Source organism: Sinohyriopsis cumingii, chromosome 11, assembly GCF_028554795.1.
Source record: "Sinohyriopsis cumingii isolate HCF-2022 chromosome 11, ASM2855479v2, whole genome shotgun sequence".
Classification (NCBI taxonomy): Eukaryota; Metazoa; Mollusca; class Bivalvia; order Unionida; family Unionidae; genus Sinohyriopsis; species Sinohyriopsis cumingii.
Window position 1 is genome coordinate 11,776,635 of NC_142971.1, and position 18,091 is coordinate 11,794,725.

Sequence of the window (18,091 nt, forward strand, 5' to 3'; positions counted from 1 at the left end):
CCTTTTTAACAATGCAGTTATTAAATGCACCTTTTTGTAACTTTTGGTATACATGTACAAGTGCAGCGTGCCAGGCGGCCAACTGGTCCAGAGCACTCACCTTTACCAATTTCTGCAATCTCACCACAAGTCTTGGGCTCAGCCAATGTGGGTATGTGAGAATGCTTGCCAGTAATCTGAATTATTGTGGAAAATATTTATATTCCGACTTAATTGAGAAGGATTTCCTTGTCCAATAAATATCCCTAATGAAAACAACTCCCTTCTGGCAACAATATATCAGTTCTGCTATGTACACGTAAGTGGATTAAACGCTTTTAAACAGAATAGTTTTGTGTTTCCAATGGTTGTTTAAATATTTTTTAAAATTGGTAAACATGACAGTCGTTAATTGTACATGAAGTTTGTTGTGTCTGCTATTCAGTCATTAACATTACACTCTTTAATAATTTTGAAATACAGTAATTACCTTTTCTGGTTGGTGCAATTGTTTCTATTGATGTACATGTGTGCACTTTACCCAAATATATACAAGATTCAGTCAACACTGTCATAAAAATGGAATATATTAAAACATACAATGATTATGTTCAACATAATATGGGGATACTCTATAAAAAAAATCAACAATAATGTTTAGAGTGCAATGACTGACATTACGTGTATTTACATCTACTAAAGTCATATGTTTCATTCAATTTTCAAGCTGGATCACAAGAAGAAGGTATTACTTTATCATGAAGCAGTGAAAGTCAGTTATACCGTATTTTCCGGCGTATAAGTCGATGCGAAGTACAAGTCGAATTGACCAATTTTGTAAATTTTCCATCCTTCGTCCATATATAAGTCGATTCGAAGTATAAGATGAGACCAGGTCAATAACTTGGCTTTGTATTTTATACTACCGGTAGTAACTTCTGGTTGCATGAATATTGATGGTATCGTTGTATGATATTCCATATTACCGGCAATCGTGAAATTGCATTACCAATGCTAACATGCTTGTGATTTTACTTCTGAACTGCTTTATTTTGTTATCAATTGACACAGCTGAATAAACAGTCCATGCTTGTCTTATAATTGAAAGCACATCCATGTTGTAGTTCATTTTATTACCTGTAGTTACGAACGTAACTTATACAAACTTGTCATTTTCTATCGTAAGTTTGAAAGTCACGGACTCCGTTAAATCGATTCATATATATATATATATATATATACACATACATATACTATTTTTTAAGTGTTTGTTCTGTTTGGACTTGGATATAATTAACATTTTATTACTAATCTATTCAATGCTATACCCCACTATTATCTTTATCGGCGAGTTCGAATACAAAGTAATGGGTATGATCTCTTGTCCTTATAACAAATTTTGTATGGACAATGACTTCAATAAAATGTTGACAGATTTTCATTTCCCTAAAATAAGCCTCATTTCCCTACTGGCAGCCTCGCTGATTTGACCTATTCTGTCGATTCTTGCCCTCAATCTGGTTTCAATTATAGCCAAAGCGCTAAGCATGTTTAATTACCATGTAAATAACACTGCATAGCCATGTGGTTGTTGTGACAATGTACATCGTAATTAAAACAGGAATGAATTGTTGATTTAGAGGTGTTTATTGATAATGGAATATAGTAGGCTCGTAATACATGAGGATTATCACAATCGTCAGGTAACTCAAAATACCGTCTTTTTTCTCTTTGCAAAAGCTACAAACAAAAACCGCCCTGAATAAAAGAACGATCTTGTACACGGACAATTTTTTTCATCTCTCACTCTCTCTCTCTCGTGTGCACACACACAAGCACGCGCGCGCTCACAATATATCTGATTTTAGTTTAGTTTAAACCATATTTGTTTTAATTATGATATCCATTGCAACAAGAGCCACGTGGCTGTGAATGCTTTGAAAAGATTGATCAAAATATACCGAACTCATTAAAATGTGCCCGTACTATAGCAATAAAACAATGCCCATGGCTAAATTCATTATTTACATCTAGAGAAGGGAGTGGGCATCATTTCCTGTTGTACTTAATCCCATTGATATTAAAAACGGGTAGCGTAATTGATGTGGATTAATGATAAAGAACAATGGGGTACCGGCAATATGGTAACTAGTATCGGTAGCTAAAGCCAATATCAAGGTCTAAACAACTGCGGCAACTGGCTTTGATTGTTGTTGGAAACCAAAGACCAATTTATCAACAACCGGTATAATCAAAGAGAGACACCGAATCGTCAGCTGGTTAAGAATGAATATAGGTGAAGTGTTGACATTACAATTTGCTTTAAACTGAATTGCTTAACTAAAAATCATGGATCACTGATGATCTATGAGTACTGGTAGTCCATCTATATATCTGATTTTAGTGTAGTTTAAACCGAATTTATTTGAGAAACTTTGTCAAATACAATTAGAAACATATGATTTGGAGGATTCAGTAGAATGCATGATCTACATTATTTTATAAATAATCATAGAATGCTCGAGTTAACATGGATTACATCCCTTTGTAGGATCAATTAAAAAGCTATGCCGGTAATTGCTCACGTGTGTCCAACATTATACTGGAAAATCAAATATTAATGGACCAGTTATTTCATATCTTTTTTTTTAGGAACAAACAATATGCTTTGAATTAGTACAGTACACTATAGAGTAAAGACCGTAAGTGTGCTATGCGGCCCGGTGAAGATTTTACCGGTACGGTAAATTGTTTTCTTTTATTTTATGTTTGAGAAATAAGAAAAAACATGAAGAATGCAAAATAAATAATGACAAAACTTACAAACATAAACGCAGTCATATTAGTTTATGACAATTTATTGACATAGTAATTTAACATGAATTTGTACTTCTATGTGACCTGTTTTCGATTATGCCAATTATAGAGCAATGTCAATAGCATACCGGATGCTGTAATCCATATATAAGTCGATGCAATTTCAATGACACAATCCATATATAAGTCGATTCGGAGTATAAGACGAAGACCGAACTTTCAAGTCAAAAAGTATAGACTTATACGCCGGAAAATACGGTAATTAGTACTGCAACAGACCCATGTCTTGTTAGCCATGTTAAAATGTTAAAATTTAGAAGGATTTAATACTATGTATCATGTACTCTGTATGAACTATACTTTATGTACTCTGTATGAACTTACATGTATCTTGTATAAGCTATACTTCATGTACTCTGTATAAGCTATACTTCATGTACTCTGTATAAGCTATACTTCATTTGCTCTGTACAAACTACACTTCACTGACAGTCAATGTATATTAAGATAATTTTCGGATTGTCATTATTTTATCTTATGATGACTGACCAAGGAAGCTGGTCCCTTCATGGATAAAGGAGCTGCACACTCAGTTTCAAGGCAACTGCATTTGTTGTTGTTGTTCTAGGGTTTAACGCCATTTTTCAGCACAAAATAGGCTATACATGGCTGCCAGTATAACTGGTGGAGGAAGAACCCTGGAAAACCCACCGACCCACAAGAAGCTACTGGCAGGCTTTCCCACGTACCCATGCTAGCCAAGCCTTGGACTTGAATCCACGCAAACAGAGGTGAGCTGGCACTGATCTGGAACAGTGAGCGCTTTAGACCATTCGGTCACTCAGGGCCCCACAACTGCATTTGTCTCAATATACAAATTTAACACTCTCTCAGTATCACAACTCTGCTATGTTTTCCTATAATAAAAAAAAAATTCAAAACATGCTTTGTTTTACAGCTTACCTTAAAGTACATATCACAAGAAAGGATTCACATGTACACGCAGCCACAATTATTATCCTTCTATGTGCCTGCTAACACAACCTTAAATTTCTGACTTAAATGAAATAGTAATCCACAGAAACTCTGGAACTAATCCATTATTTAAAAATTCTATAAGCAAATCATAACCTCATGAACACATAAAACAGTACACCATTATGACTTCCATTTTATCCATGCACAAAACCTGTAAAGAATCCGACATTTCCATGAGAATATGTCCACATCCTCGAATCCTGATATCCACTTCTCACAACTAACAATGTAGATTGTCCCAAGTGAACCCAGCATAATACAAGCTAGAATAAGCTATGGGATTCCTTGACATTGCCAGTCTCAGGCTAAAAGTGAAAGCCAATTCCTGACTGTATGCATGGAGTGATTCACCCAGGTAATTAAACCAGGTAACACAAACGTGACTCCTACAGCTTAGTATTCAATACACACAGGAAATGGGAGTGTAAATTATACTGCATTCCAATATTTACTTCAAAATAGCCAGTAAAACAGGCATATATATATATATATATATATATATATATATATAAAATCAAAGAATTTCAAAACAGGTATTTTCATTTTTTTTAAATGCACACAAAAATTGTGTACATGATTTTTCATGTGTCTTGTTTATCAATATTGATTCATTTGGCAATTTGCATCACCATTGAACAATTTAACATCCCTTTTATATTCATCAAATACATGGAGACAAAAATAAATTTAAAAAAATCACAATGTATTATGTCTCATCAACTGTAACATCCTTTTCAGTCAGACTTTGGAGAAAAAAAATTAACCATAGGAATATACAAAAATCTTAGAGTCAAGATATTTGGTGGAATGCACTAAAAGACACAATGGAAATGGTTCATGGTTTTCCCACTGTCACTGTCTCCTTGTGCAACCAATGCTGAACAAAAGTAGTTCTCAGTATAGTAAATGGTGTTATTAAATTTTGGGGGTAGGGGGAAGGATGTGGGGGATAGGATGTTGCTATAAAAGACCCATGCTGTTCCAATAAGTCTCATAATTTGTAACAATAGTATACAAAGTCCTATACTTGCCATGATGTCACATGTTTCCACCCAAAGTGAAAATAATCAAGTCAAGTTGTCATCCTAAAACCCCACTACATATTACAAAATTAAGATGGTATACTGCTGAAATTGGAATAATGTTAAAAACAAGTATAATGGGAGGATATTTTCTTCTACTTTAATATTGAATGTATGTCATCATGTGGTACCCAATCAAATGTGATACTGGCAAAGCAACAAGTTAAAATGGATCATTTTGTTACAAGATTAAATATATTTGGTATTAAGCCAAAAAAATATCTTTTTATTATACAAAAAACTTGCTTTCAGAATCGAGTGAGTTTGTGTGTTTTTGGATTTTTAACATAGCTTCAACAATTTTACAGTCATATCGCTACGATGTCAGCAGTGTGGCAGTTGATAGTGATGTCCAGCACTGGGGCATCACACTGCAGACATGCAGCATGATGTCCCACCTAGTCACATTATCCTGACACCAGGCAGCTTCTCATGGGTCAATGGTTCTTTCCGGGGTTTTCCCAGGTTCTTCCTCCACCATTAATACTGGCCGCAATGTATAGCCTATCGTGTGCTGAAAAATGGCGTTAAACCCTACAACAACAACAACTGACACCAGGCCGACCAGTCCTAAAACTAACCTCCTAATGCCAAGTGCTAAGCGAGCCAGCTGCTAGTTCCATTCTTATGTCTTTGGTATGACTCGGCCAGGGTTTCGAAGCCAAAACCTCCCGCATCCGAGGTGGATGCTCTAACCACTAGGCCACTGAAGTAGCTGCTTCAGAATCAAAGCTTAAAAGATTAAATTCAGTCTTCAAATTCACTGCACTGATCATACAAATCTTAGCAACTTTAGACAGCACTTGGCTTGGCATGACCCAATCTGTTGCAGTGAACTGTATTTTCACCATTTTATAAACTATTTGAACATGTATAACCACAAAGCAAGTCAAATTCAGTAATGTATCACAGCAGGCTTATCAATGTTGTCAAGAAAGAGGCAATAACTTCATGGATATGCAAATGGTGTCGAAGCAAGTTTATTCAGCAATAATTAATTTTCATGTCTGAAATGTAATGTAGCTCCTATTTATTTGCTACAGCTCGCAAAGTGCTTATTCTTCTTGCTACAGGTATAAGCTCTGTGGGCATAAATGATCAAGCATCACATGGTATGATGGTAAATCTTTTATTTTTCCCCATCTGAAAATATAAGGATTATTTTTCTCATGTGAAAATATAGGAACGAAATAAATAAGAAAATTATTTTTGACAAGTTTCTATATTTCACACTTTAAGTATATAATAAAGTATCATTATGTGGATGAGGGACAGATGGCTTGTAACCAGAGGGAGACCTAACATTTGACCACATGACTGGTTACTATGTGCTGAAATATACAACATGTACCATATATACTTGCTAATAAGCTGAATCAAACTGCAATCAACAAAGATCCTGATCTCCCATAGCATAATACACCTGCAGATCAGTGTCATTTGTTTTACTGATTATTTCCAACAAACCGCAAAGACCCACATATGCCAGTGCATCATGTGATGGTAGATCTGAGTCTGTACAGTTTGCAGTTGGACTCGTATTATATGCAAGTATATATGTTACTTTATCTAACTAAAGTGAAACGTCATGCCTTTTTTGAGAACAGTTATACTTCTTTCCATGAAAAACAAAATCCCAAATACCTGATCCTTAACAGACTTCAGAATTTTTGCTGTTGCACTTCTGTCATGATAATATATGTCTCTGTGGTGATACAGTTGCTGATTCTGATCGTTGTCATCATACTGTCCAGCAGGCATGCTTTACATCCTTTTATAAATACCTATACACCATCCAGTCCAGAGTTTCACACGTCTAAAGTAGGGGTGGGGAGTTAAGCTCTAGTGGGTCCTTCTGCAATGAAAAGCATCCATATTAGAACAGGAAATTAAACTAGTAACCAATATGGACAAATATGAAAAAGTGTGAACCATGTGATCTTTAATTTTAAATTTGCTGTTATATCTGGGATCACTTTTTAAAAGTATACCATGTCTCAGAGTATGCTTCATGGTGTATCAAGGTCTACATGTACACTAACTTTACATGGAATAAACCACACTTTTAAAGCACCTGCTAATTTCTCCACAAGATTTTTCTTTGCATAAACTCAAGTTTTAAATGCAACTTCATATCTCTTTCTACTGATCCCATGATAATGTCTCCTATACAAACAATGACCACCCAAACTTGGATCACAAATTCAAGATCTAATAAAGGATATTTGCAGAAATATTCCAATTGTCACAAAATATAAATGAATTACATGAGTCCAGTCAGACTCTCTCTAGATGATCAATCTTTATCAATAATGGAGTGAATAAAAAAGACAGTAAAACTGTAAAGACTCCAGAAGGAACACGTCATTATACACGTGTTCATAAGCTTATTGTAAGTTATATAAATAAAACTATGCCCTAAGGTCATAGATAGTGTACAAGTAAATCCTGCACCTACACAATAAATACTAGGTACCTTAATGACATACATTTTGTACATGTAAATGCAACACCCACACAATAAATACTAGGTACCCCAGATCATAAATTCCTATCAAGTGCAGCCATGCAATAGTTGATCAAGTCATGCTTACTGTAAGAAAGATAACTCTGAATAGTACATTATACTCTGTTGGTGTTTTATACTCCTGCATGTAGGCACTAGTAAGCCATGGTTCACTAAATGACTGACCTCTCTCAGGTCAAGGTATGTGGTTTTGACCTAAATTTACTGTGCAGAAACCAATATTCTCCAATTTAGCATCAAAATTACCATGTGAGCCCAATTTCTTTATATTCTTGTATTGTTTAAATGCAAGTTTTGTTACGAAACTAAGTTTACTACAAAAGTTAATCTGTAAAACACATTTTTCTTCCAAGCTACAATGGCATGACCTTTGACCTTTCGATGCCCAAATCATTGTCTTTTTATAACCTTAGTGCAAGCATTCAACAAACTTTGGTCAAAGTACAGTACACACATCATGGAGCAAGGAAACTCCATATTTCCACTATGAACCTTAATCCTTTTCTGTCAAAGACCAAACATGGTTGTCAACATTGTGGCTCAGAGTGGGCTGATCAAGTTTAATGCCCCAATTAGAAACTTGCAGCAATATAACTATGTAATAGTGGACATCCACTATATCAGATGGAACTTACCTCTCGTCTAAGCTACAGTACACAATGCTTAATGATTTTTTTTACTGTAAATTGTACACAATGCTGTTTAATATTCAAAGACTCACCCACTAAAATGCAGCCAAGTGTATTGAAAGAGATGAAAGAGTCATGAGACCAATTAGGTCAGGGCTGAGCAAATTCCATAGCCCGATGTCCCGGACTAGTCATTTTTGAAGTCGGACAAGTAAAATTTTCCAAGTCGCTAGTCCGGGACAAGTGCTTTTTAAAAAAGTCAGGCTAGTCATTATTTTTGTGCTTTAATCACTATATCTGCCTTTATTTGGCCAATCATGCCCTCTGGGCATACTGAATACTTGATTCTACCCCTCTTCGTGTATACATTTACATCCTTTTACCACCTGACTGCATATTGGGCTAAGCGACCAAATTATCGGCAAATCAAAACACATCAAACAAAAGAAAGCCAGTATGATCGATTAGCAGTGTTGTAAGCGGTTTTGTTGCAATGAGTTTACTCAATCTAGATCACAATGAACGGCTCACTATGATTTTAATCCAGCGAGTCAGTGTAATTAAATTAATGAAAGGTACTTTACCGACATCAGTGTTGGTTTCCTTTATGAACTGATTAAATGACAGTAATGATTCTTCCATGTGCGATATTGTGTTTGAAGCGAAACAATTACGCTAATTAATGACCTGTTTCAGTTCGTATTTAAAAGAGAAAATTGATGTTATGATCACTTTAGAAGTAGTTGTCAAGCAAGCTGATAGTTACTCTGTGGATAAATTGAGTTTGCTAAATTATTTTCGCAAGTAAGGTAATAACGGCGATTCGGCGAAGGTAAATTTGTTTGAAAATGGAGGGATAAAACATAAGACAGATACCGAGTGTGCAGTAGCTATTTCTGAGGATGAACGAGGATTTAGTTCAATGAACTTAATCAAGACTTCTTTAAGGAATTCCTTAAACCAAAAGAGTTTACAAATGCTAATGAACATTTCTGCAAATGGACCAGAGCTTGAGGACTTTAACCCAGACACAGCTATCAACTGCTGGCTTAGTGCTGGTGCAGGTGGCAGACATATACATGGACATATTTTCAAATCCATCAGCTAAAACATATCTACATGAACCTGAAGAAGCCAAATATATAACAACCAATGTTTTTGAAAAATTAAATTCTTTTAAGAAATAATTATGTTGTATATCGTTTGTTTTTTTTCTTTTTTCTATGAATTAAGTACACACGTCTCGTCAAATCTCGGCAAGTGATTACGATTTTGGGACCAGTGAAAAATAAGGTGGGACTAGTGACGAGTAAGGTGGGACTAGTGAAGAGAAAGGTGGGACTAGTGAATTTTCTGAAACCACTTGTCCTAGACTAGTGGTTAAAAAAAAAATTTGCTCAGCCCTGTAGGTGCTTCACAAAGTATGCAAAGTGTAAAGACAGTAACTGTATTAATTGTATTAAGAGAGATTCTGCTTTTAAACAAACAAAAGAAGTTTTAGTGGGTTTCATTCTACCATTAAATAAACTTAATGCAAGAAATGCTATGATTTTTTAAAATCTTTTTTCATTTTCACAGTCACTTGTAAATTGTTTGCTTAACATATCCCACACAATGAAATATACATAGTACTATCCAAAACAAAACTTCTTATGTTTAGTACTTTTGACCCAAATATATATGTCCATGCAAAACATTTTCTTGAGAACTACACATGCATTTGTTTACATTTACTTGGACCATAGACCTACTGTAACCAAACAGCTTAAAATGATATTTAGGATTGCTGATTTGGTCATCTAATGAGTTTAATGTTACCAAATGGATGGGTGAAAGTGATTAACAAATCAATTACTTAAACATTTTTGGCAGGAGATAAAACTTGTACCAGTATGCATTATTTTCAGTAAATGCAGATAGAATTTTGGGGGGTACAGTATATTCTTTCAATCCACATGACAAATACTGCAATGTCAATAAATATTGTCCATCACTTTTGCTAATTTGTTGTTACAGTTTTACCCAATTATCCTTTCTAAGAAGCTGACATGAATACAAAATAAAACATTTTGTCACCAAAAAGGTTTAGCAATTAAGCCAACAATGTGAATGTACTGAAATTATGCCATAATTGCTCAATTGACACTGAATCTTTGGGAACCAAAACTAATCCTGATATTGAGCAGTAGCTGCTAAGAACTGTCCTAATTTATGTTGTTGTTGTTGTTGCTATAGGGTTTAATGCCATTTTTCAGCACAAGACAGGCTCTACACCTAATTTATGTAATTTAAGACTTCAACTCCATATGATTATTATGCTAGAGGCAAAGTTTCTGGGGTAAATCCCCAGACCCTGGCACCACTGTATTTGGTGTGAGATATATGCACAGGTAATTGAAGATCCTAATCTGAACTTGTAGCTTGCTTTAACTGAAGTGGTAGATAATTCCATTCAAAAGATATTCTACATGTAAATGACTTTTTCAACGCATTAGTTCTTGGTCTCCGTAGTTTTAAGCAAATGTGTGATGCTGATCTTAAAAAAGTACACAGAGATAAGCATATCATTTAGGTACAAGAGGTGTTAAATTACTGAAGACTTTATACAGCAAAGTACATCTACATTATGAGATTCTTCTGTCAAAAGGGATCCAGTTTGAAACTTTACGTGTGAGCAGGGGGTGTCACCAGATAAACCTCTTGTACAATTTTCTACATACAAGTAAACCAACGATTTTCTGGAACAGATAGCCTGGCACCTCTTTTAATCTTGACAAAATTACGAGAGGGCACTTGAAATTCCTGACACCGCCACTTGGGATTGTTTACACTGCAGTTGTTGGAGGTGATACTTGTATTTGTGCAATTCTTAGCTAATTTTACTTGCATTTAACCCTGCCTATGGCTTCTAAGAATGATGCAAGTGTCAGTGGTGGTGTCAAACATAAAGATCAGTCAATATCGATACAAGATAAAGTAGAACTGTTGAAAAAACTGTGTGGTGTTTCTGTGCGAAAGCTGTGTCACACATATGATATTGGTTCATGAAGTGTTTACAAAATAAAGAAGCAGTGGGACAAAATATTGAAATTCTATTTAGTCAGTGATTCCAAGAAGCGAATGAACATTAGAAAAACTATGAAAGATAGTAAGAGTACTAAGCATGACCGAGTGATGACAGACTGGTTTCAACAACGTCGGAGTGAGAGAGTGGATTTGTAGGGCAGGACTGTAATGGACCAGGCTCAGTTGTTTCATAATGGACCTAAAGTAGAACATCTGTGTGACCATAGTGAAGGATGGCTTCAAAGGTTCAAGAAGTGTAGGTTCAAGAAGTGTCATAGTATTTCCGTGCATAAAGTGTGTAGAGAAAAATGGCCTGCAGACCATGAAGGACTGCCAAGCATCTGGACAAATTTCAGAAGCTTGTAGTTGATGAGCACCTCAGTCCTGAGCAGGTGTATAATGCAGACGAAAATGCACTGTACATGTATTGGCGATGCATGACCTAGGTTGATCTGGCAAAACTGTTAATCTGGCAAGGCTTTGGAAACAAGGGTGCTGGAAAATTGGTGGTTTACCTGTACATGCTTTTGAAAGTTGTACTATATCATTAATATCTGTTTGTGTGCATGATCCCTATACTGTGCAGTAGTACTTTAGGTAACAAGATAAATTCTTTCTTTGCATGGTAGATCTTTCTTCAGTCTTTGCAGAGTGTTTGTAAGCTATAATTTAACAGACATGATCTATGCAATGATTTCACGTTAGTTTATCATCACCATATACTCCATGGAGCTTATGGCTCTACATTTTTCATCATATACAGTCAATCAAATGGGGCTTTGCAGGGATATTTTATGTTTCTACATGTACTAGCATTGCAGTGGTCCTCATATTTATATAAATTCCATTGTATTAACATCATTTACTGATATGATTAAGATCATGCTCTAACTGTTCTTGGATTATGTTGCTGTTTTGACACCATATGTGGAATGCTGCATCATCTGCATACATATTATTTTCAGTAATCTCTTAACTCAATGCCATGTCATTAATGTATAACAGATACAAAAATGGTCCAAGGATATAACCCTGAGGAACACCATATTTTATTAGACCAAGACTTTATTAGACCAACTCGCACTTGCTGAGTTCTGTCACTAAGTAAAGTCTATCCATGAAAAAGTTTTTGCACTGAATTTGTACTAAACAAGCTTTCCAAAAAGTATCTGTTACGTATATCTGATTTAATATATATATATATATATATATATATATATATATATATATATATATATATATATATATATAAATTTAATTGTTTGTTTGTCAGTTTTAAATTTTTATTTTTCTTACATGCTATTGTAATGTAAATTTATTCACTGGAGATGATATTTTTTCAGAAAATGGCTGACCTGAATCATTCTTTTCATAAACACCAAGTGTTGGCCTGGAAGCTGACCTTGATTCAAAATTAGTAAAATTAAATTTTAAAATGATTGGTTGTTGTCAAGGTCATCATGGGACTAGTGGGTTAAGAAGTAAACACTTTTTAATTTTTATTCTGGAAATAAAATCATTGGTCTAATCAAGGTCATATTCTGTGTACGTGATATAAACATGATCACGTGACCCCCCTCTGATTTTGCAACTTGGGGGAATTTTGAAATTGCATCTTATGATACAATATATCCTTTGTTTTACAGAGAGAGATCTCAGTTTTGTGTTTTTCACATTGATGTCAAGTTAATCTGTTGTAGCCAGATTTTGAGTTAATTATCTTCAGATCATTTGGTTTTCAAAAGGATTAATTCTGTATTCTCTGGAAATATTTTGAGGAGTGCTCACACAGAAATTTTTGAAAAACATATTGCTTACATATGTAATTTGGATTTCCAACACCCGAGTGCCATTATCTGTATTTCTACAAGGAACTGTAGATAAGCACAGTACTGACTACAGCATACGCCGTCATCCATCTTGGATTTTCCATCAGGATTCGAACTTGAAATTATTAGAACATTTATTACTAGGCCTTTTGCAATTTAATTCATGGATTATTCTTAGGTTATTTTTGGATTTGATTCTTGAAACCCTAAGTTCTTCTCTTTTTCATTTTTACAGAATTTTCGAGTAAAATAAATTATTTGTTAAATTTTAAAAAGCTTGTTTTCACTCTTTCTGTGTTACTGTTTATTCAAGCCCAAATATCCTATGTCATAAATTTAAATGCCTTCATTAGATCTAAAAAATATGGATCTTATTATGTTACCCTTATCAATGTCTTCAAGGCATTTTTTTTCTGATTGGTGCTGATGAAAGAGGTCATTTTAAAGAAAGTATATTTGTTTTGCAGCACATTTCTGTTTTTGTTATTGTTGTAGGGTTTAATGCCATTTTTCAGCACAAGATAGGCTAAACATGGCAGCCAGTATAACTGGCAGAGGAAGAACCCCCAGGCAAACCCCAGGAAGAACCACCCCAAACCATGAGAAGCTACTGGCAGGCTTTCTCACATACCCATGTTAGCTGAGCCTGAGACTCAAACCCAGACAGAAAGAGGTGAGATGGCAGTGATCCGGAACGAGCTTTAGACCACTCTGCCACATGGGGGACCCCAAACACATTTCTGTAGAAGTATTGAAATAGTGTGAAGGACTGAAAAATGGGTCCAAAATACTATGGAAGATCTTTCTCATGTCCTTTTATATTGATAACAATGGTGTCATTCTTGCTCTCTTCAAGTACTGTATAAGAAAATTTATCACATTTTATTCTCAAGTTCATAATGTATGCAACTGACTTGAATACTGTATTAGCACTTAGCTGCAACAACTTATGGCCTTCACCTTTAACTTTGGTACCTTTGTGACTTCTAGTTTTTAGATAGAGCCTTCATTCGTTATCTCCATTATTTCAAGTTTATCCTTGATGCTGTTCTTAAGTATGTTAGCAGCAATCAGTAGAACAAACAACATGGACCCTGATCTGCAGGTGCATTATGCTACAGCTGATCAGGATCTTTGTTGTTTGCAGTATGAATCAACTTATAAGCAAATACACAGATGGTATGTCTACATCCAATAGGTCTTGGTGGGATTATTCTCCAACCATCAGAAATCAAAACTGCATGAATCACTAGCACCATCATTATATTCCCTTGTTTCCCTTGTAACTCAGAACACCAAAAGATATGGTAAAACAGATCTATCATACAAAATCTTATAATGTCATCCTTCACCCAAACAAAGTGGATAAAGATGAGTAACACTGCTATTTAAAATACAAACCCGACATTGCTCCTAAATTCAATGACAAAGAAACTCAATACATAAACCATGCCTGGTAGCTCTGGTGTATACAGCAATTGTGACCTTATCATTTCCTCTTGAATAATATTCAGGTAGTACCAGTACCTGACTGACAGGAAAATAAATACATCTCCCTAACTGCTGCATGAGGTGTACACAATTGTATATATTATTACATTATAGTACACAAAGTGGAGCTGGGCGATTATTGTATATATGCAAGCAGTAAGTTAGTAGTGTTCAAGTGAAATAACTTCAAGGACTCCTCTAATAAGGCACTTTACGCATTCACCATTTCTTTAAATGGAAATTTAGTTAATTTACCCATAGGACCTGGCGTGCACTGTATTACGTCCAGACAAAGCAAACAAAATGGAGTTTGCCCAATGTGATGCTTCCAATCAACATTGTTTTATACTCTGTTAAGTCTGTCACTGCTCATATAAATGTATACAAAATAACATTGAAAGATAAAATATTAACCCGATTTAGTAGACAAAATAAAGACTTGTTTTATAGTCTTTTTGACCTCTAATTTGGGAGATTAGTGATTTATCAGCTATGAAGATAAGTATTTTATTGTTTAGCCTAATAAAAAGTATTTAAAGAAACACTTCAATAGTAACATCGTTTAGTCATAATTTGTGACTTGTATTCCCTTTGGTAGTTTCCATAAACATGTCCAGTTTATGAAATGTTGTGATCCTTTATTTTATTTATTAAGAACAAACTTAAAGACCTAATAATGTTTCCTACCTGAAATATTCTCGGCATGTTTTTTATTTTTTAATGTTTTTCTAATTTTATGGTATTTGTTTTTGTAATAATATTATTATGTTTTTTTATCTTACAGGTGTTGTCTAATGTTGTAAAGCACTTAGAGCTTCTAAAGATTAGGTGCTATACAATGTCCTCATTATTATTATTATTATTATTATTTATTATTATTCATTCTCTTTCATGTGTAAATTCAGAGATTTTTCATGTCTCCTATATGTCTACCTTTTCTTACATTTATTGTTTTTTTTTTTACATTAATGATTTTCTTACATCAACTCTTGTACTAATACCAACTGATATGCACCTGTCCCTCCATTATTTCAATGTGCAAAACTTTTTATTACAAGACCAAATGGTTAATTATGAAAACTAAATGAATTAGATTAATGTTAATATCAGCAAACATTTTTAAGAAGAAAAAAAATAGCTAAAACTGAAATAGACTTGTAATTTAATTGACACATGTGTGATGGAGGATTTCCTTGAGATTATCTGATTTTTTATTAACTAAGTGACAGAATGATTGAATGTGTCAAAATTTGCATGGAAAGGTAAACCAGTCAACAAATCCAAAGCGTTTTAAAGAACACAACTGATTACTGAATATGATTACCATTTTACATTCCTCCTGATTTTTCTGCTTTTAGAAGCCCCAACATAAATAAAATACTGAAACAGGTAGATATGAAGGTGACATTGCTTCAAAGATATTCTTGTAACTGGTTTCAGAAATAATTACCAATAGTTCATGAGAAACACAAAGCATTATATAACAGACTTATCAAAATATAGACTAAGATAAACACTGGTGTGCCCATCCACTTTTAGAAAAATTTACAACTTGATTTCAACTAAAGTCCACAGCTTATATACCATATAGTAGCCAGACAGAAAGCTGTGCATAAGTCTGAAAAAAGGTAACTTCTATAATGGCAACTACAACATATATTAAAATCAAAATAATGACTTGTAAAGGAAAGGGCCTGGACTTCTGGAGTCAATCAAGTTCAGACAGTGTCACTGTGGTCTTATTTTGACTTCTCTCACTGACAAGTCACTTTTGGGTAAATAGCAACCTATATGTACTTCACTTAATCATGGAAAGTTAAAGAAACAAATTCCTGACCCACTTCAAGTAATACATTGTTTTTTTCTTCAAAACTCCTTTATATATCCCTGAAATGTACATACTAATGACATCACCCCTGCAAAACAAAGGAATGCAGTGAATCACAGACAAGAATATGTATCATCGCACATGATACATATACATATAACACATAACCCCAAACTCCCCGCTCCAGAAAGAATATCCCTGACAAGTGGCCATCTTGCCCTACACCACACAAGTATATTTTACCATTTTCTTTCCCTCAAGTGAGTCCAACTCTTTTAAAAAATGTAAGCTTTTCAGAGCAGAACGGGTGGATCTCAAAGGTGCCACCACCTACTGACCCATATGCCCTTAGCCCAGGGCTACCAAAATGCTGATCTGAGCTACTATAAATTGAAGTCAGTAGCCCTGTGGAATCTGAAGTACTATAAATTGAAGTCAGGTAGTCCTGTGGGATACTATTCTGCATCATGAATGATTTCATTGAAAAAAAATACATACAAAAATGCTTTACAAGGGAATATAGTTTTACATTCAAGAGCTTTTACCAGACAAAATAAATCCCCAATAACCAATTTAAATAATCCGCTTCAAAATAAATTTGTGAGCATATACAAATTGCACGCAGCTGATTTGCAGTATGTGTAACTAATCCTGTGATATTTGTTAATGTTAACAAAACACAATGTAATCATTTCACTTTCAGAATAACTGCTACAATCAAAAGCTAATGACATTTTTCGAGACCAACTGCCAACATCAAGTGCATAATGAATTTTTTCTAGACCAACTGCATGACCAAGTGACCTTGTTGCAACTAAGCAATGATATGCTTTCATTATCTGGTCATTTAAAGCGTTTTACCAAGTCCTGCTACATACACATACCAACCAACCAACCAACAGTACTTGGCCTGGAAGGATGTACAATGGTTGCCATACATTTTTTATATTCAGTGGTGCTGTCACTGCTTTTACATGCTGTTACTTCCCTTCTCATAATACAAGATAGTGGTTACTATTATTTATTAAAAGTTATTTATCACACACGTTTGTTAAAAGCATACTATAAGGGGTTTTATTTACAGAAAATGTTCTCATAAAAAGAAATTGCCCTCCATAAAACTGAAAATCCACCTTACAAAAATGCTGGAGAAGGAATTCAGTCTCTTTGCAATTCCTGGAAAAACTGCTGTTGAATTTATGCTGAGATATCAGGTGATTTCCCAGATGTCCACTGGGCTATGATCTAACCTTTTTTAAACATGTCACACCCTGGGCTAATATACTAATTCTGAATCAAGTCACACACTGGGCTACCATCTGACTTTGAGATAAGCCACACCCTGGGCTACCATCTAAGTCTGAAACACTGACAAGTTAATCTAGATTCACAAAAAAAGATGTTTCAACACAGTAATGTAGACAAGATCCAAAATTAAATTTCCAGCAAAATAGAGATCCTGTTATGCAGTAAACAATTTAACTGTTTAAATAGTTTTTATAAAGCAAAGATGTGATGTCAAAGTTTATACTAACCTAGTACTAATATTAATACCCCTACCTCTGATGTCAACAGGACAAAGGTACAATATCATAGCTAATGTTCACCATGGTCAAGGAAGTACATGTCATATGAAAATGTTTCTATTCATGGACAGTCAACTTTTTCTGTTTCTGAGCATACATTTTTGTGGTATGTGCATTTCACACGTACAGTACTGAATTCTTAGGGAAATTACCAGAGCATTAATTTCAGTTTGGTTTTAAAATGTATGGCTAGCAGAAACATGCACTACAAAATAAATT

General features: G+C 34.5%; 1 protein-coding gene across 4 annotated transcripts in view; it reads right to left on the reverse strand.

The window, feature by feature from the left end:
• LOC149787612 (uncharacterized) overlaps positions 1–18,091 on the reverse strand; it is a 177,594-nt gene that overhangs the window by 144,054 nt on the left and 15,449 nt on the right. For 2 of the 4 annotated variants that reach the window (XM_089973781.1, XM_089973779.1), the window contains exon 2: positions 6,561–6,771. In XM_089973781.1, the coding sequence (XP_089829907.1) occupies positions 6,561–6,677 (117 nt within the window). In that variant the 5' untranslated portion in view covers positions 6,678–6,771. Of the gene's footprint in view, positions 1–3,759; positions 4,146–6,560; positions 6,772–18,091 lie in introns of those variants that run through there. The other 2 variants (XM_089973782.1, XM_089973780.1) reach the window with 2 other exon arrangements.